The sequence below is a fragment of the Caretta caretta genome, chromosome 1 (genome assembly GCF_965140235.1).
Source record: "Caretta caretta isolate rCarCar2 chromosome 1, rCarCar1.hap1, whole genome shotgun sequence".
Taxonomy (NCBI): domain Eukaryota; kingdom Metazoa; phylum Chordata; order Testudines; family Cheloniidae; genus Caretta; species Caretta caretta.
Genome location: NC_134206.1, coordinates 213,724,722 through 213,744,718, shown reverse-complemented (window position 1 = coordinate 213,744,718; position 19,997 = coordinate 213,724,722). Strand labels below are relative to the sequence as shown.

Below are 19,997 nucleotides of genomic sequence, written 5' to 3'. Positions count from 1 at the left end.
ATTTGCCTCAACCTCCCACCCCACCATAAACGTCTCCCCCTTACTCTCACAGATATTGTGGAGAGCACAGCAAGCAGTAATAACATTGGGAATATTGGTTTCGCTGAGGTCTAACTGAGTCAGTAAACTGCACCAGCGTGCTTTTAAACGTCCAAATGCACATTCTACCCCCATTCTGCACTTGTTCAGCCTGTAGTTGAACAGCTCCTGACTACTGTCCAGGCTGCCTGTGTATGGCTTCATGAGCCATGGCATTAAGGGGTAGGCTGGGTCCCCAAGGATAACTATAGGCATTTCAACATCCCCAACGGTTATTTTCTGGTCTGAGAATAAAGTCCCTTCCTGCAGCTTTTGAAACAGACCAGAGTTCCTGAAGATGCAAGCGTCATGTACCTTTCCCAGCCATCCCACATTGATGTTGGTGAAACGTCCCTTGTGATCCACCAGTGCTTACAGCACTATTGAAAAGTACCCCTTGCAGTTTATGTACTCGCCGACTTGGTGCTCCGGTGCCAAGATAGGGATATAGGTTCCGTCTATGGCCCCACCACAGTTAGGGAATCCCATTGCAGCAAAGCCATCCACTATGACCTGCACATTTCCCAGGGTCACTACCCTTGATATCAGCAGATCTTTGATTGTGTTGGCTACTTGCATCACAGCATCCCCCACAGTAGATTTGCCCACTCCAAATTGATTCCTGACTGACCGGTAGCTGTCTGGCGTTGCAAGCTTCCACAGGGCTAGTGCCACTCACTTCTTAACTGTGAGGGCTGCTCTCATCTTGGTATTCTTGCACCTCAGGGCAGGGGAAAGCAAGTCAAAGTTCCATGAAAGTGCCCTTATGCATGTGAAAGTTTCACAGCCACTGGGAATCGTCCCAGACTTCCAACACTATGCGGTCCCACCAGTCTGTGCTTGTTGCCCAAGCCCAGAATCAGTGTTCCACCGCATGAACCTGCCCCATTAGCACCATGATGCCCACATTGCCAGGGCCCGTGCTTTGAGAGATGTCTGTGTCCATGTCCTCATCACTCTCGTCACCGTACTGATGTTGCCTACTTGCCCGGTTTTGCTTTGCCAGGTTCTGGTGCTGCATATACTGCTGGATAATTCATGTGGTGTTTAATGTGCTCCTAATTTCCAAAGTGATCTGAGTGGGCTCCATGCTTGCCGGGGTATGGCGTCTTCACAGAAAAAAGGCGCAGAACAATTGTCTGCCGTTGCCCTGATGGAAGGAGGGGCGACTGACAACATGGCTTACAGGGAATTAAAATCAACAAAGGGGGTGGCTTTGCGAGAAACTGAATGGCCCCCTCAAGGATAGAACTCAAAACTGGGTTTAGCAGGCCGTTGATTTCATGGAGGGAGGAAGGAGAAAATGAATACAAAACAAATCTGGTCTATTTCTTGTTTTGAGCCACTTCATCTATCTTTATAGATCTTGCTGGCAGCAGACTGTGCAGTATGACTGCTAGCCATCGTCATCTCCTGGGTGCTTGGCAGAAGACAGTGCAGTATGACTGCTGGCCATCATCTTCTGCTGGCTGCTGATTAAAAGACAGTACACTGCCGGTAGGACTGAATCGCCATGAGACAAAACTTAAAAGGGAAATGACCTGTCTGAGTCACTCCCATGTTTGCCCAGGCACCCCGACCTCATCAAGGTCGGTTAAAAGAGCACCCAGGACTACGTCAACGATGGCTACCAGTCATACTGCACTGTCTGCTGCCAAAAGGCAATAAACTGCTGCTGTGTAGCAATGCAGTACCACGTCTGCCAGCACCCAGGAGACATACGGTGACGGTTACCTGAGCGGGCTCCATGCTTGCCATGGTATGGCATCTGCACAGGTAACTCAAGAAAAAAGGCGCAAAACGATTGTCTGCCCTTGCTCTCACGGAAGGAGGGAGGGAAGGGGGGCCTGACGATATGTACCCAGAACCACCCACGTCAATGTTTTAGCCCCATCAGGCACTGGGATTTCTACCCAGAATTCAAATGGGTGGCGGAGCCTGCGGGAACTGTGGGATAGCTACCCACAGTGCAAAGCTCCGGAAGTCGACGGGTGCCTCGGTACTGTGGACACACTCCACCGACTACATGCACTTAGAGCATTTGTGTGGGGACACACACAATTGACTGTGTAAAAACGCTTTCTACAAAACCAACTTCTATAAATTCAACCTAATTTCGTAGTGTAGACATACCCTTAGTAAGATAGACAGAAGCAAACAATATATGTTTTAATATGGTTAAATGTATCTAGGAGCAAAGAATGTCGGCCACACTTACATGATGGGGGATTCTATCCTGGGAAGCACTGACTCTGGAAAAGATTTAGGGGTCATGGTGGATAATCTCCTGAACATAAATTATCAGAGCAACACTGTGGTCAAAAGGGCTGATGCGATCCTTGGATGCATAAAGAGGGGAATCTTGAGTAGGAGTAGAGAAATTATTTTACCCCTGTATTTGGCTCTGGTGCAACCACTGTTGTAATACGACATCTTGTTCTGGTATCCACAATTCAAGAAGAATGTTATCAATTGGAGAGGGTTCAGAAAAGAACCAGAATAATAATTGAAGGATTGGAAGCATGCTTTAGAGTGCTAGACTCAAGGAGCTCGATCTATTTAACTTGACAAAGAGAAGGTTAAGGGGTGACTTGATCACTCTGTATATCTACATGGGGAACAAATATTTGATAATAGGCTCTTCAGATTAAAAGATGAAGGTATAATAAGACCCAGTGGCTGGAAGTTGAAGCTAGACAGATTCAGAATAGAAAACAGTGAGCATAATTAACCATTGGAACGATTTACCAAGGGTCATGGTGGATTCTCCATCACTGTCAAATTTTAAATCAAGACTGGGTGTTTTTTTAAAACCATATGGTCTAGTTGAAAAGAAATTATTTTGAGGAAGGTCTATGGCTTCTGTTATACAGGAGATCAGACTAGATCACAATGGTACTTTCTGGCCTTGGAATCTATAAATCTATGAAACATACTCCGTCAGCTACTTCTGTTCTCTAGTGTGGCATGAAAAAGCCTTTGAAGTTGATTGGGGGAAAGCTTCAGAGAAACCTTGAGGAAAAAAGACCCCTGCAGTATTTGTGTTGCTTTGTAGAGGAGGATCTTCAGCAAAGCACCAGCTGCTGTCACTAAACGCTAGTCTACACTAGAAGTGCTAAATCAGCACAACTCTACTGATGCAGCCTGCACAGCTGTAGATCATCTAGGGAAGATGGTCTATGCTAATGGGAGAGAGTTCTGCCTTCAGCATAATTACTCCACCTCCATGAGAGCTGGAAGCTATGTCAGTGGGAAAACGTCTCCTGCCGACATAACATCATAAGTGGACAGAAGTTAGGTCGCTATAACTTGTGATGCTCAGGGGGGTAGCTTTTTCACACCCCTGAGCAATGGAAGTTATATCAACATATGTGGTAGTGTAGACCTACCCTGAGAGCAAGATCTGAGTCAGGTGCTAAATTTCACAAAGACCCTGCTCTTAGGGACATCTAAGCCTGCTCAAGAGAACATCTGAACACTTTCCTGAAAACCAAGATCTTTGGTAAAGAAATTACTATTACATGAAGTGTTTGGGGGTATTAGTTATCTATAAACATATACACACACACACTGCAAAATCTGCAGATTAGGGCTGCAGAGTAAAAGCATGTGACACAGTTTGGATAAGTGCGGGAGGGAGAAGAGGAAGCATTTTGTCCAGAACACCGGGGCAAACACCTACTTTTCCAGAGAGTAAAACTGGATTGTAATGGCACCACAGCTTGGATGACATCTCTGCACATAGCTCACTTCTGAAATGCCAGCCTCAACCTGATGAATGGCTGGATCAGTCCTGCTGAGGTCTGAAGGAATCTGTGAACTGCAAAACTCAAGTTTACAGTGCATAGCCATTCTCTCCAGTTCACTCTACTGTAGTACTAGGATCTACCTCCCGACCCCACTCACTGCGTCCAGAGGGGTCTCTGTTCTGGGGAACATGAAATGAAGAAAGCAAGGTTCTGGTACCCCTATCTACATTGAATACTGTAGTCAATGGGACTACTCGTGAATGTACTAATCTGGGCAGTACATTGCACTGTAACTAACATATACACATCTATATTAAACTTACCTGAGCAAATAACCCTGGCTGTGTCTCTGGGGGAGCAGGCTGGGTTGCCCAGGGCTGTGCGAGAACAATCCCACAGACAGGATTCAGTCCCTTCACAATGAAAAGCATCGCTCCATACGGTTCCTCTCCCTTCCCCAAAATGGGCTCCTCCCCAGGTCGACTCGGCGTATCCACAGTTCAGATGATGGCAGAGGACATTGGCATCTTGCAAATCCCAGTGGGAGTCACAGAGGCTTCCCCATGTGTCTCCATGTCGGATCTCCACTCTCCCGGAGCACTCGGTGCCGTTCACTAACCTGCCGCCTGAGCACTCTGAGTACAAGGGAAAGTAAGTGTTGAGATGGCACAGTGATCAGTGTTAATGGCAACAACAGGGAAGGGAGTGGGGAACAGGAAGGGATTGTTGCTCGTGCGCAATGCTAGCAGTTACTCTGTCGGGGCTGTGTGGCTTTTCTCCATCAGCATATGCACAAACTGATACTTGATCCATCCCACTTAGTGCAAAGGGAGGACAAGAGTCTTTCATATATGCATCTTCATACCACCCCTGTGAGATAGGGAAGTACAGTTATCCCCATTTTACAGGAGGGGAATTGAGGCCCAGAGAGACTAAGGAACTTCCCCCAGGTCATATAGGATTTTGTGGTGGAGCAGGAACTGAACACAGCTCTCCCACAGCCCAGGCTAGTGCTCTAACCACTGGACATTCCTTCCTCTGCTTTCAGCTCCTCTTCCCACTGCAGCTCACCTGAACACACCACGCTGGCTTTGCTCCCAGGGGGACACTCAGTTGTACCCAGAGCAGTAACAGGACAGTCCCTCAGACGGGATTCGTTCCTCTCGCAGCCAAACGTGCCGTTCCAGACAGGCCCATCTCCTGTCCCAAAGAGCTGCCCTGCTGGCATTGACAGGGCGAATCCACAGTCAAGCTGCTGGCAGAGGGTGTGGGCAGCCTGTAAATCCCACTGGGAATCACAGAGGGTTCCCCAGGCGCCTCCATGGTGAAGCTCCACTCTCCCCGAACACCCTGTGCTGCCATTTGCCAGCCTGTACCCGGCATACCCTGAGAACAAGGAAAAGGGAGATCAGAGGGACATTTCTCTTACACAATTGTCTACAGAGATGAGATAAAGGAGCCCCAGTTACCTGGGATCAATAATAATTAATTCACAGCTTACTGGGGACTTTTTTAACTCAGGGCACACAGACTTTATAATCAGGCTCTTACACTAAGAACATAAGAATTGCCATACTGAGTCAGACCAAAAGTCCATCTAGCCCAGTATCCTGTCTTTCAACAGTGGCTAATGCCAGGTGCTTCAGAGGGAATGAACAGAATATGTAACCATCAAGTGATCCATCCCCTGTTCCCCATTCTCAATTTCTGGCAAAACTAAGGCTAGGGACACCATTCCTGCCCATCCTGGCTAATAGCCATTGATGGACCTATTCTCCATGAATGTATCTAGTTTTTTTTTGGAACCCTGTTTATAGTTTTGGCATTCACAACATCCTCTGGCAAGGAGTTCCACAGGTTGACTGTGCATTGTATGAACAAATACTTCCTTTTGCTTGTTTTAAACCTGCTGCCTAATAATTTAATTTGGTGACCCTTAGTTCTTATGTTATAAGTAAGGGTACGACTCAGTCATGGGTATTTTTAGTAAAAGTCATGGACAGGTCATCGGCAATAAACAAAAATTCACGGCCCATGACCTGTTCATGACTTATACTATAAATACTCCTGACTAAATCTTGGGGTGGCTGCTGCGGGGGTGCACCCCAGAGGGCTGCTGCTGGAGGAGGGGGCTTGGGCCAGCGGCACCTGCAGCCGGGGGTCCACTGGAGCAGCAGCTGCTCCGGCCGCCCTGGGGACAACTGGCAGGAGCCACCAGAACAGCGGCTTCTTCAGCCACCCAGGAACCACTACTGGGAGCACCAGAGCAGCGGTTGCTCTGACTACCCCGGGAACTGCTGCTCGGGCAGTCCCCAGGGCCAGCTACCTGGGGCTGCCAGAGCAGCAGCTGGTGCGACTAGCCCCGGGCTGCTCCAGCAGTGGCCAGTGCAGCTGTCCCTGGGGCACCTGAGCAGCTGGCCCCCAAACTAGCTGCTCAGGTGGTCCCAAGGCCACCCACACTGGCCGCTGCAGAAGTCACGGAGGTTGCGAAAAGTCACAGAATCTGTGACTTCTGCGACCTCTGTGACAGACATGGAGCCCGAATTATGAGGAGTAAATAACACTTCCTTATTTACTTTCTCCACACCAGTCATGATTTTATAGACCTCTATCATATCCCCCCTTAGTCATCTCTTTTGAAAGCTGAAAAATCCCAGTCTTTTCAATCTTTCCTCATATGGAAGCTGTTCCATACCCCTATCATTTTTCTTGCTTTTTTCTGAACCTTTTCCAATTCCAAAATATATATATTTTTCTGAGATGGGACGACCAGATCTGCACACAGTATTCAAGATGTGGACATACCATGGATTTATATAGAGGCAATTCGATATTCTCCGTCTTATTATCTGTCCCTTTCTTGATGATTCCCAACATTTTGTAAGCTTTTTTGACTGCTGCTGCACATTGAGTGGATGTTTTCAAAGAACTATCCACAATGACTCCAAGATCTCTTTGAGTGGTAACAGCTAATTTAGACCCCATCATTTTATATTGTGGCAAGATGGCCGATGTTTATATGGTGGGTCCTGCACTTTTCTTGGGGAGGGGCTAAGATGCCACCCCTTGCCCCTGCTCTTGGGTGCCGAGGGTCCCGCTACTAGCCCGGGAAGGTGGTAGAGGAGGGAAGCAGGGAAGGGGTCTGGGTTTGCTCCTCACTCTGAGTCCCAGCCCCTCTCAATCCCTGCGGGTTTCTTACTCTCGTCCCCCTTAGGTGGGGTTACCCTCGGTCCTTAGGTGTTGGGGGGAAGGGACTCCCCTGTCCCACTGGGGCAGGGTCTCCCTTACTTCAATTCTCAGGTCTTCCAAATCTCTCAACAAACCTCCAAGCTCCAGTCCTCTCTCCTTCCTCCTCCTCCAACTGCCTGAAGCAGGGGGTTTTATTGGGTTCCTGACAGGGCTTAATTGACCACAGTGCTCCAATTAATCTGTAGCAACCCTCTCTAGTCTACAAGGAACCACGCCTTAATTAGCCTAGGGTTTATATATTTCTCCTTGACCACTCTACCGCTGCTCCCTGGCCCTTCTGTATTACATACCACCACCACCACTCAATACCATGGGGTTGGGCTACTTGGGACGAGTGACAGTGTTGTCGTGACAGGCTATCCGCTTTGCCGTGTTGGCTTCCAGCTCTATGCTGTATCCAGAAGTGGAAAGGTTGTAGGGATAGAAACCATCTAATCACTTGTGCATTCCTCTCCTTGTTTGTGTGCATCCATTGGAGCGGGGCATGGTCTATCACAAGAGTGAACCGCCGCCCAAGCAGATAATACTGTAGAATTTCCATGGCCCATTTAACCGCTAGGTATTCTTTTTCTACTACAGCATATCGTTGCTCCCTGGGCAGGAGCTTTTGGCTAAGGTAAAGGATTGGGTGCTTCTCATCCCCCACCATCTGTGAAAGGACAACCCCAAGTCCTACCTCCGAGGCATCTGAAAGATGAATTAGTTTTTAAAATCTGGGGCTATGAGCACAGGATGACTGTAAAGGGCCATCCTTAGGTCTCTGAAAGCTTCTTCTGCCGCTTCGGTCCACTTAACTGTCTCTGGGCCCCGAGCTCTTGTGAGGGATGAACCAGCAATAGTACCCCACTATCCCTAAGAATGCTCTGACTTGCTTCTTCTGGATTGGGCGGGGCCATTCCTGTATTGCCTACACTTTGTTCCACTGGGGCTTCAACAGGCCCCTTCCAAGTACATACCCGAGGTATCTGGCCTCGGCTAACCCTGTTGCACATTTGGACAGGTTAGCGGTGAGGCCAGCCTGTCTAAGAGTATCTAGTACCACTTCCACTTTCTCCCAGTCAGGGCTATGGATTACCACATCATCTAAATAGGTGGCAGCATACTTGGCATGGGATCTAAGTAATCTGTCCATCAATAGTTGGAAAGTCGCGGGGGCCCCATGGAGCCCAAAAGGGAGGACGGTATATTGGAAAAGGCCATTGGGCATAGACAAAGCGATATGGCTTTGTCGTCACCCTTGCTCTGGGAGAGGTGACAATGTGGTGCTGGATCAGCGTTGTATGGCCTGGTTGTGTAAAGAACACGTCTTGGTTCCTCTGGATCATTCGACAACCTCTGTTCATTGTTCTGGGGCTAATTCGGGGAATATCTTTACCTGCCCTTGTGGGCCATCTGCCTGGGATGGAACTGGCAGGACAGCCGGGCATGTCTCCCAATCATGCCAGGGTTTCAGTAAGTTGATGTGGTATATCTGCTCTGGCCTTCAGCAGTCTGGCTGCTTCACCTTATAATTCACCTCCCCAATGGCTTCCACAATCTCATAGGGTCCATGCCAACTGGCCAGGAGCTTACTTTCTGTTGTTGGTACCAGCACCAATTACCGTGTTTTTGCCCGATTGTAGTAGGTTCGCTGGTTCTCTTGTGCTTTTTCCAAATGTTCTCTTACTATGGGGGTCACTTGGGCTATTCATTCTCTCATCTGGGCTACATGTGTAATGACGTGCTTCCCTGGGTTGGGTTTTTCCTCCTATTCCTCCTTCGCAATGTCTAATATGCCATGTGGGTGACATCCATACAGTAACTCGAAGGGGGAGAATCCAGTAGATGCTTGGGGAACTTCTTGTATTGCAAACATCAGGTATGGGAGGAGGGTATCCCAGTCTTTTCCATCTTGGGCCACCACCTTTTGTATCATACTCTTGAGAGTTTGGTTAAATCACTCAACCAGACCATCTGTTTGGGGATGGTAGACCGAGGTTCGCAAGGCTTGGATGTGAAGCAGGGTACATAAGTCTTTCATTACTCTCGACATGAAGGGAGTCCCTTGGTCTGTCAGGATCTCCTTAGGGATGCCTACCCTAGCAAAAACCTGCACCAGTTCTTTTGCAATCACCTTGGACATGGGGTTTCTTAAAGGAATGGCTTCGTGGTACCGTGTAGCGTAGTCCAGAATAACGAGTATGCTTCGGTGGCCCCGGGCTGTTTTCTAGTGGTCCCACTAGATCCATTGCTATCCTTTCAAAAGGAACTTCAATTATAGGCAAGGGTACCAACGGGGCCCTTAACTGAGGTCGGGGACTATGCAGCTGGCACTCTGGGCAGGAGGTGCAATAGCGCCAGACTTCTGCCCGTAACCCCGGCCAGTAGAACCTCCTTAGGACTCTATCCAGGGTCTTGTCTATTCCTAAATGTCCCCCAAACAGATGACTGTGAGCTAACTCTAATACGGCCCTTGTGTGCTTCCGTGGCACCAAGAGCTGTTCAACTACTTCCCCCCTGTATTGGCACTACCTGGTACAACAGATCCTGCTTGATAATAATAGTAGGGCCCTGGGACTTTGGTTTTCCCTTCTACTTGCACACCATTTACCTCTACTACATCGTCCCTCACGTTCACATACAGTGGGTCATCAGCTTGGTCCTGCCCAAAATATTTACGTGTGGGACCGATCTGGCCTGATTCTATCGGAATGGGCTCCCCTCCTTCTCTTGTGGTGCTTCTGCTTGTGCTGGGGGCCATTTCTGGGTCTCCACGGGACTTCCTCCCAACCAGGGCAGCTCTTTGGTTTGCTGCCAAAATCCTGGTTCCTAGTCTTTTGTCTGCCCTCCTTTCCCATCTGGATTTCCAAGACTTCCCGGGGGGTGAAAATAACTCTGGGGAAAACCCAGCAAAAAATATGGTAGGGCCATCCATGGATGCCTTGAACTCTGCTTGGGGTTTACTTCCCTCCCCTAACTCGATGCGGGGGGAGTAAGCTCTCAAACCCAGAAAAGTCTCTGCCAATTAAGACTGGGTAGGGAAGCTTGGGGACCACCCCTGCAGTCATCTTGGTAGTGTTTCCCTGGATCTCAATCCGTATTGGAATTGTGGGGTAGAAATGTTCTGTGCCGTGGACACATGTCACTCTGGTGCTCTTGGCCCGGCTCAGTTGGTCTTGCCCCACTAACTTTCCTGAGACCAATGTGACAGCACTTCCAGAGTCCAGCAAAGCTGTGGTCTGGATGCCATTTATCCTTACTGGCCCGGTGTACTCATGTGGGGCCATCACGACCTCCACCAGCCTGATTAGGCCACATTGGTGTCTGGGATCCCCGAAGTTGCATTGCATGGGCTCCTCCCTGTTGGGACACTGGGCTGCTATATGCCCCAACTCCCCACACTCATAACAGCAATATCTCATCCCAGAGGTCACCCTCTGTCTTGGGCCCACTGACACGCTCTGCCAGCCCTCTCCCCCAAGACCCACAGGTCCCTTTGGGGCCTCAGGCCGCTCCTTGGTGCCTGTTCTTCCCACTATGGCTTTCCTGGAGTTCTCGATGATCCGGGGCCTGAGGGTCGGGACTGGTTTCCTGGAACGCCGTGTTTCACCTCCCGGGGTTTCGACCAGTTCACAGGTTGCCAGTTGTCTCTTTACAAGGGTGACCAGTTCATTATAGGTGGAGGGGTCATTCTGGCCTACCCCGGCTCAGAGGCCCAAGGGTAGTCCCCTTGTATAGTGGTCCAGCACCAGAAGCTCCATCATTTTCTCCGAGCTGAGAGCCTCTGGGCGTAACCACTTCCGGGCTAGGTGGATTAGATCAAATAGTTGTGACCGTGGTGTCTTGTCCTCACAGTACTGCTATTCATGGAACCTCTGGGCTCTCAAGGCTGTCATTACCCCTGCCCTGGCCAGAATCTCCCCCTTCAGTCAGGTGTAATCTGCTGCCTCCTCTGCAGTTATATCATAGTCGGCCTTCTGGGCCTCCCCGCACAAAAATGGGGTGAGTATGCCTGACCACTGGTCTCGGGGCCAGGCCTCCTGCAGGGCTGTCCTCTCAAAGCCCAGGAGGTATGCCTCCACATCATCCTCTCAGGTCATTTTCTGCAGACAGTAGGTGGCCCGTATGGTCTGTGTTCCATCATACCCATGGCTCAGCTCCGTAAGGGCCTTCACCTGGTTCACTAGTTCCTGCAGCATGGGCTGACCTTGGGTGGCCTGGGTCATCAGCAGGTGATTGGTCTCTTGCTGCAGCCTCATGGCCTCCTGTTGGGCATCTGCCTGGACCCGGGTAGCCGCCTGCTGGGCAGCAGTGGCTTGCACCAGTGCTTTGACCACGTCCTCCACCTTGGGGCAGGGTGGTCATGACCCACCCCGGATTATGTTCACGGAACAGAAATCCCACCCTTGACACCACATGTGGCAAGATGGCCGATGTTTATATGGTGGGTCCTGTGCTTTTCATGGGGAGGAGCTAAGATGCCACCCCTTGCCCCTGCTCTTGGGTGCCAAGGGTCCCGCTATTAGCCCAGGAAGGTGGTAGAGGAGGGAAGCAGGGAAGGGGTCTGGGTTTGCTCCTCACTCTGAGTCCCAGCCCCTCTCAACCCCTGCGGGTTTCTTACCCTTGTCCCTTTTAGGTGGGGTTACCCTCGGTCCTTAGGTGTTGGGGGGAAGGGGTCCCCCTGTCCCGCTGGGGCAGGGTCTCCCTTACTTCAATTCTCAGGTCTTCCAAATCTCTAAACACACCTCCAAGCTCCAGTCCTCTCTCCTTCCTCCTCCTCCTCTGACTGCCTGAAGCAGGAGGTTTTATTAGGTTCCTGACAGGGTTTAATTGACCACAGGTGCTCCAATTAATCTGTAGCAACCCTCTCTAGTCTACAGGGAACCACGCCTTAATTAGCCTAGGGCTTATATTTCCCCTCGACCACTCTACCACTGCTCCTTGGCCCTCCTGTATCACAATATATATAGTTGGGATTATGTTTTCCAAGGTGCATTACTTTGCCTTTATCAACACTGATTTTCATCTGCCATTTTCATATTCATAGATATTTAGGTCAGAAGGGACCATTATGATCATCTAGTCTAACCTCCTGCACAACGCAGGCCACAGAATTTCACCCACCACTCCTGCGAAAAACCTCTCACCTATGTCTGAGCTATTGAAGTCCTCAAATCGTGGTTTAAAGACTTCAAGGAGCAGAGAATCCTCCAGCAACTGACCCGTGCCCCATGCTACAGAGGAAGTCGAAAAACCTCCAGGGCCTCTTCCAATCTGTCCTGGAGGAAAATTCCTTCCCGACCCCAAATATGGCAATCAGCTAAACCCTGAGCATATGAGCAAGATTCACCAGCCAGATACTACAAAAAATTCTTTCCTGGGTAACTCAGATCCCACCCCATCTAATATCCCATCACAGGCCAGTGAGCCTATTTACCATAAATATTTAATTACCAAAACCATGTTATCCCATCATACCATCTCCTCCATAAACTTATTGAGTTTAAACTTAAAGCCAGTTAGATCTTTTGCCCCCACTGCTTCCTTGGAAGGCTATTCCAGAACTTCACTCCTCTGATGGTTAGAAGCCTTCGTCTAATTTCAAGTCTAAACTTCCTGGTAGCCAGTTTATATCCATTTGTTCTTGTGTCCACATTGGTATTGAGCTTAAATAATTCCTCTCCCTCTCTGGTATTTATCCCTCTGATATATTTATAGAGAGCAATCATATCTCCCCTCAGCCTTCTTTTAGTTAGGCTAAACAAGCCAAGCTCCTTGAGTCTCCTTTCATAAGACAAGTTTTCCATTCCTCAGATCATCCTAGTAGCCCTTCTCTGTACCTGTTCCAGTTTGAATTCATCCTTCTTAAACATAGGAGACCAGAACTGCACACAGTATTCCAGGTGAGGTCTCACCAGTGCCTTGTATAACGGTACTAAAGCCTCCTTATCCCTACTGGAAATACCTCTCCTGATGCATCCCAAGACCACATTAGCTTTTTTCACAGCCATATCACATTGGCGGCTCATAGTCATCCTATGATCAACCAATACTCCAAGGTCCTTCTCCTTCTCCGTTACTTCTAATTGATGCGTCCTCAGCTTATAACTAAAATTCTTGTTATTAATCCCTAAATGCATGACCTTACACTTCTCACTATTAAATTTCATCCTATTACTATTACTCCAGTTTACAAGGTCATCCAGATCCTCCTGTAGGATATCCCTGTCCTTCTCTAAATTGGCAATACCTCCCAGCTTTGTATCATCCGCAAACTTTATTAGCACACTCCCACTTTTTGTGCCGAGGTCAGTAATAAAAAGATTAAATAAGATTGGTCCCAAAACTGATCCTTGAGGAACTCCACTGGTAACCTCCCTCCAGCCTGACAGTTCACCTTTCAGTAGGACCCGTTGTAGTCTCCTCTTTAACCAATTCCTTATCCACCTTTCAATTTTCCTATTGATCCCCATCTTACCCAATTTAACTAATAATTCCCCATGTGGCACAGTATCAAACGCCTTACTGAAATCTAGGTAAATTAGATCCACTGCATTTCCTTTGTCTAAAAAATCTGTTACTTTCTCAAAGAAGGAGAGCAGGTTGGTTTCGCACGATCTACCTTTTGTAAAACCATGTTGTATTTTGTCCCATTTACCATTGACTTCAATGTACTTAACTACCTTCTCCTTCAAATTTTTTCCAAGACCTTGCATACTACAGATGTCAAACTAACAGGCCTATAGTTACCCGGATCACTTTTTTTCCCTTTCGTCTTAAAAATAGGAGCTATGTTAGCAATTCTCCAATCATACGGTACAACCCCTGAGTTTACAGATTCATTAAAAATTCTTGCTAATGGGCTTGCAATTTCATGTGCCAATTCCTTTAATATTCTTGGATGAAGATTATCTGGGCCCCCCGATTTAGTCCCATTAAGCTGTTTGAGTTTCGCTTCTACCTCAGATATGGTAATATCTACCTCCATATCCTCATTCCCATTTGTCATGCTACCATTATCCCTCTTTAGTCTTATTAAAGACTGAGGCAAAGTATTTGTTTAGATATTGGGCCATGCCTAGATTATCCTTAACCTCCACTCCATCCTCAGTGTTTAGCGGTCCCACTTCTTCTTTCTTTGTTTTCTTCTGATTTATATGACTATAGAACCTTTAACTATTGGTTTTAATTCCCTTGGCAAGGTCCAACTCTACTTGACTTTTAGCCTGTCTCACTTTATCCCTACATGTTCTGACCTCAATAAGGTAGCTTTCCTTGCTGATCCCTCCCATCTTCCACTCCCTGTATGCTTTCTGCTTTTTCTTAATCACCTCTCTGAGATGCTTGCTCATCCAACTTGGTCTACAACTCCTGCCTATGAATTTTTTCCTTTCTTGGGATGCAGGCTTCCAATAGCTTCTGCAGCTTTGATTTAAAATAATCCCAGGCCTCCTCTACCTTTAGATCCATAAATTCTTCAGTCCAATCCACTTCCCTTAACTAATTTCCTTAATTTTTGAAAGTCAGCCCTTTTGAAATCAAAAACCCTAGTCGCAGATTTATTTTTGTAAATCCTTCTGTTCAGTTTGAACTGAATTAGCTCATGATCACTTGAACCAAGATTATCCCCTATAACCATTTCTTCTATGAGGTCCTCACTACTCACCAAAACCAAATCTAAAATGGCATCCCCTCTAGTCGGTTAGGCAACTACTTGATGAAGGAATCCATCAGCTATCGCATTTTGTAGCCCAGTCATCCAGTTTTGTGAGATCCCTTTGTAACTCTTCTCAGTCCGCTTTGGACTTAACTATCTTGAGTGGTTTTGTATCATCAGCAAATTATGCCAGCTCACTATTTACCCTTTTTTCCAGATGATTTATGAATGTGTTGCATAGTACTGATCCCAGTACAGACCTCTGGGGGACACTACTATTTACCTCTCTCCATTCTGAAAACTGACCATTTATTCCTACTCTGTTTCCTATCTTTTAACCAGTTACCAATCCATGAGAGGACCTTCCCTCTTATCTCATGACAGCTTATCATAGAATATCAGGATTGGAAGGGACCTCAGGAGGTCATCTAATCCAACCCCCTGCTCAAAGCAGGACCAATCCCCAACTAAATCATCCCAGCCAGGGCTTTCTCAAGCCTGACCTTAAAAATATCTAAGGAAGGAGATTCCACCACCTCCCTAGGTAATGCATTCCAGTGTTTCACTACCCTCCTAGTGAAAAAGTTTTTCCTAATATCCAACCTAAACCTCCCCCACTGCAACTTGAGACCATTACTCCTTGTTCTCAGTGGTAGCAGATGACAGAACAGTCTAGATCCATCCTCTTTGGATCCCCCTTTCAGGTAGTTGAAAGCAGCTATCAAATCCTCCCTCATTCTTCTCTTCCACAGACTAAACAATCCCAGTTCCCTCAGCCTCTCCTCATAAGTCATGTGCTCCAGCCCCTAATCATTTTTGTTGCCCTCCGCTGGACGTTTTCCAATTTCTCCACATCCTTCTTGTAGTGTGGGGCCCAAAACTGAACACAGTACTCCAGATAAGGCCTCACCAATGTCAAATAGAAGGGAACAATCACGTCCCTTGATCTGCTGGCAATGCTCCTACTTAAACAGCCCAAAATGCCATTCACCTTCTTGGCAACAACGACACACTGTTGATTCATATACAGCTTCTCGTCCACTGTAACCCCTAGGTCCTTTTCTGCAGAATTGTTGCCTAGCCATTCGGTCCCTAGTCTGTAGCAGTGCATGGGATTCTTCCGTCCTAAGTGCAGGATTCTGTCCTTGTCCTTGTTGAGCCTCATCAGATTTCTTTTGGCCCAATCCTCCAATTTGTCTAGGGCCCTCTGTATCCTATCCCTACCCTCCAGCATATCTACCTCTCCTCCCAGTTTAGTGTCATCTGCAAACTTGCTGATGGTGCAATCCAGGCAATCCTCCAGATCATTTATGAAGATATTGAACAAAACTGGCCCCAGGACCGATCTGTGGGGCACTCCACTTGATACCGGCTGCCAACTAGACATGGAGCCATTGATCACTACCCGTTAAGCCCAACATTCTAGCCACCTTATAGTCCATTCATCCAGCCCATACTTCTTTAGCTTGCTGGCAAGAAAACTGTGGGATACAGTGTCAAAAGCTTTGCTAAAGTCAAGGAACAACACGTCTACCGCTTTCCCCTCATCCACAGAGCCAGTTATCTCGTCATAGAAGGCAATTAGATTAGTCAGGCATGACTTGCCCTTGGTGAATCCATGCTGACTGTTCCTGATCACTTTCCTCTCCTCTAAGTGCTTCAGAATTGATTCCTTGAGAACCTACTCCATGATTTTTTCAGGGACTGAGGTGAGGCTGACTGGCCTGTAGTTCCCCGGATCCTCCTTCTTCCCTTTTTTAAAGATGGGCACTACATTAGCCTTTTTCCAGTCATCCAGGACTTCCCCCAATCACCATGAGTTTTCAAAGATAATGGCCAATGGCTCTGCAATCACATCCGCCAACTCCTTTAGCACTCTCGGATGCAGCGTATCCAGCCCCATGGACTTGTGCTCGTCCAGCTTTTCTAAATAGTCCCGAACCACTCCTTTCTCCACAGAGGGCTGGTCACCTCCTCCCCATGCTGTGCTGCCCAGTGCAGCAGTCTGGGAGCTGACCTTGTTCATGAAGACAAAGGCAAAAAAAGCATTGAGTACATTAGCTTTTTCCACATCCTCTGTCACTAGGTTGCCTCCCTCATTCAGTAAGGGGCCCACACTTTCCTTGACTTTCTTCTTGTTGCTAAAATACCTGAAGAAACCCTTCTTGTTACTCTTAACATCTCTTGCTAGCTGCAACTCCAGGTGTGATTTGCCCTTGTTTTTTCCTCCCCCCCTCCCCGACGTTCCACCCTGGATTTGTGCTGGAAATGGCCCACCTTGATTATCATACACATTGTAAGGAGAGTGGTCACTTTAGATATTTAAGCTATTACCAGTAGGAGAGTGGGGTGGGGGGAGAGAAAACCTTTTGTAGTGGTAAACACCCATTTTTTCATGGTTTGTGTGTATAAAAAGATCTTCTGTACTTTCCACGGTATGCATCCGATGAAGTGAGCTGTAGCTCATGAAAGCTCATGCTCAAATAAATTGGTTAGTCTCTAAGGTGCCACAAGTCCTCCTATACTTTTGGCATTGTACCTTTTAATTTCTGTTTAACTAACTTCCTCATTTTTGTGTAGTTCCCCTTTCTGAAATTAAATGCTACCATGATGGGCTGCTGTGGTGTTTTGCCTGCCACAGGGATGTTAAATGTAATTATATTATGGTCACTATTACCAAGCGTTCCACCTATATTCACTTCTTGGACCAGATCCTATGCTCCACTTAGGACTAAATCAAGGGTTGCCTCTCCTCTGGTGGGTTCCAGCACTAGCTGCTTGGTGTTATTGCCCATGCCTGATGTCTGGCCTGCCTGAGGGGTCCTGCAGCACTCACCAAACTCTGCCCCAGCATATACTGCTCTGGGTTCAGTGTCACACCTCGGATGGGTTCTCTGAGGGCTGGGCCAGTGTCTCCTTTGACTGTTCCAAAATCTTAGTCAGGATTCTGCCGGGACTGTCCCCAGGACTTCATATAAGTGTCATGTGAAGGAAATGGGGTTCTTACATGTCACTGCTACTGTGTTCTAAGTTACTGGAAGTTCATTTAATCAAAGCATTAGGACTCAGGGGTCTGACTAGAGAAAAATAAAGAATGGAGATATTCTACTCAAACTCTGGCCCCAGTCCCAGATCAGCTCTAAAATGAGGGGCAGTGAAATAGTCACTGGTGCTTGCTTAGTCATAAAGTCTCAAATTAAACACTGTTCACTGAGGCAATTCACATCTCTTGGAGCTCTTGTTTCACTGATATTAATGGAAGCACCAGGCAGCTCTTCACCAAGGAAGATATGACCATTTATTTAGCTGATTAAGTATGGATTTAGGTGCCTAACTTGAGGTACCCAAATATGAAAATGTGTCCTTTTATCTTATTGAGTCTTTGGGGTTTTGTTTTGTTGTTGTTGTTTTTTTAACAAAAGCTTAAATTATGGAGCATTTGATGCTGCCCAAGAAAAGCATTAGCACATTGTACCCCTGAATCCTCGATCAACCCATCCCCTGCTGATAGCATTAATAAATGTAACAGCTTTATTGTACATGTTCACACTGCAGGACACAGCACATCCCCTTTTACCCTGTCGCTCTTTACATTGGATAACACTGATGTCCCAAGGGAGGGTCCCTGGGATGGGATGTACCCCAGTATTCACACTGTACATACTACTTAATAAACTTTGTACAAAGTATGCCTCTTAAGGTATCATTTGAAAACTCATAATTTGCTGTTCAGTATTGTCCTGGTAAATTATGTGGGGCAACAGTGTATGTGAAGTTATAAGATTCCCCTGTATGATGTGATTGGAATAACAGAGACTTGGTGGGATAACTCGCATGACTGGAGTACTGTCATGGGTGGATATAAACTGTTCAGGAAGGACAGGCAGGGCAGAAAAGGTGGGGGAGTTGCACTGTATGTAACGGAGCAGTATGACTTCTCAGAGCTCAAGTATGAAACTGCAGAAAAACCTGAGTGTCTCTGGATTAAGTTTAGAAGTGTGAGCAACAAGGGTGATGTTGTGGTGGGAGTCTGCTGTAGACGACCAGACCAGGGGGATGAAGTGGACGAGGCTTTCTTCCGGCAACTCACGGAAGTTACTAGATCTCAGGCCCTGGTTCTCATGGGAGACTTCAATCACCCTGATATCTGCTGGGAGAGCAATACAGCGGTGCCCAGACAATCCAAAAAGTTTTGGAAAGGGTAGGGGACAATTTCCTGGTGCAGGTGCTGGAGGAACCAACGAGGGGCAGAGCTCTTCTTGACCTGCTGCTCACAAACCGGGAAGAATTAGTAGGGGAAGCAAAAGTGGATGGGAACCTGGGAGGCAGTGACCATGAGATGGTTGAGTTCAGGATCCTGACACAGGGAAGAAAGGAGAGCAGCAGAATACGGACGCTGGACTTCAGAAAAGCAGACTTCGACTCCCTCAGGGAACTCATGGGCAGGATCCTCTGGGAGAAAAACATGAAGGGGAAAGGAGTCCAGGAGAGCTGGCTGTATTTTAAAGAATCTTTGTTGAGGTTACAGGGACAAGCCATCCTGATGTGTAGAAAGAATAGTAAATATGGCAGGTGACCAGCTTGGCTTAACAGTGAAATCCTTGCTGACCTTGAACACAAAAAGGAAGCTTACAAGAAGTGGAAGATTGGACAAATGACCAGGGAAGAGTATAAAAATATTGCTCGGGCATGTAGGAATGAAATCAGGAGGGCCAAATCGCACCTGGAGCTGCAGCTAGCGAGAGACGTTAAGAGTAACAAGAAGGGTTTCTTCAGGTATTTTAGCAACAAGAAGAAAGTCAAGGAAAGTGTGGGCCCCTTACTGAATGAGGGAGGCAACCTAGTGACAGAGGATGTGGAAAAAGCTAATGTACTCAATGCTTTTTTTGCCTCTGTCTTCATGAACAAGGTCAGCTCCCAGACTGCTGCACTGGGCAGCACAGCATGGGGAGGAGGTGACCAGCCCTCTGTGGAGAAAGGAGTGGTTCGGGACTATTTAGAAAAGCTGGACGAGCACAAGTCCATGGGGCTGGATACGCTGCATCCGAGAGTGCTAAAGGAGTTGGCGGATGTGATTGCAGAGCCATTGGCCATTATCTTTGAAAACTCATGGTGATTGGGGGAAGTCCTGGATGACTGGAAAAAGGCTAATGTAGTGCCCATCTTTAAAAAAGGGAAGAAGGAGGATCCGGGGAACTACAGGCCAGTCAGCCTCACCTCAGTCCCTGAAAAAATCATGGAGTAGGTTCTCAAGGAATCAATTCTGAAGCACTTAGAGGAGAGGA

At 47.5% G+C, this 19,997-nt stretch overlaps 1 protein-coding gene across 2 annotated transcripts in view; it reads right to left on the bottom strand.

Moving 5' to 3' along the window:
- The window catches only part of LOC125632767 (scavenger receptor cysteine-rich type 1 protein M130), a 76,268-nt gene that overhangs the window by 22,748 nt on the left and 33,523 nt on the right, over nucleotides 1-19,997 (bottom strand). For both annotated transcript variants that reach the window (XM_075120102.1, XM_075120104.1), the window contains exons 4-5: nucleotides 4,899-5,213; nucleotides 4,151-4,462 (exon numbers count right to left, since the gene is read on the bottom strand). In XM_075120102.1, coding sequence (XP_074976203.1) covers nucleotides 4,151-4,462; nucleotides 4,899-5,213 — 627 coding nt within the window. The remainder of the gene's footprint in view (nucleotides 1-4,150; nucleotides 4,463-4,898; nucleotides 5,214-19,997) is intronic.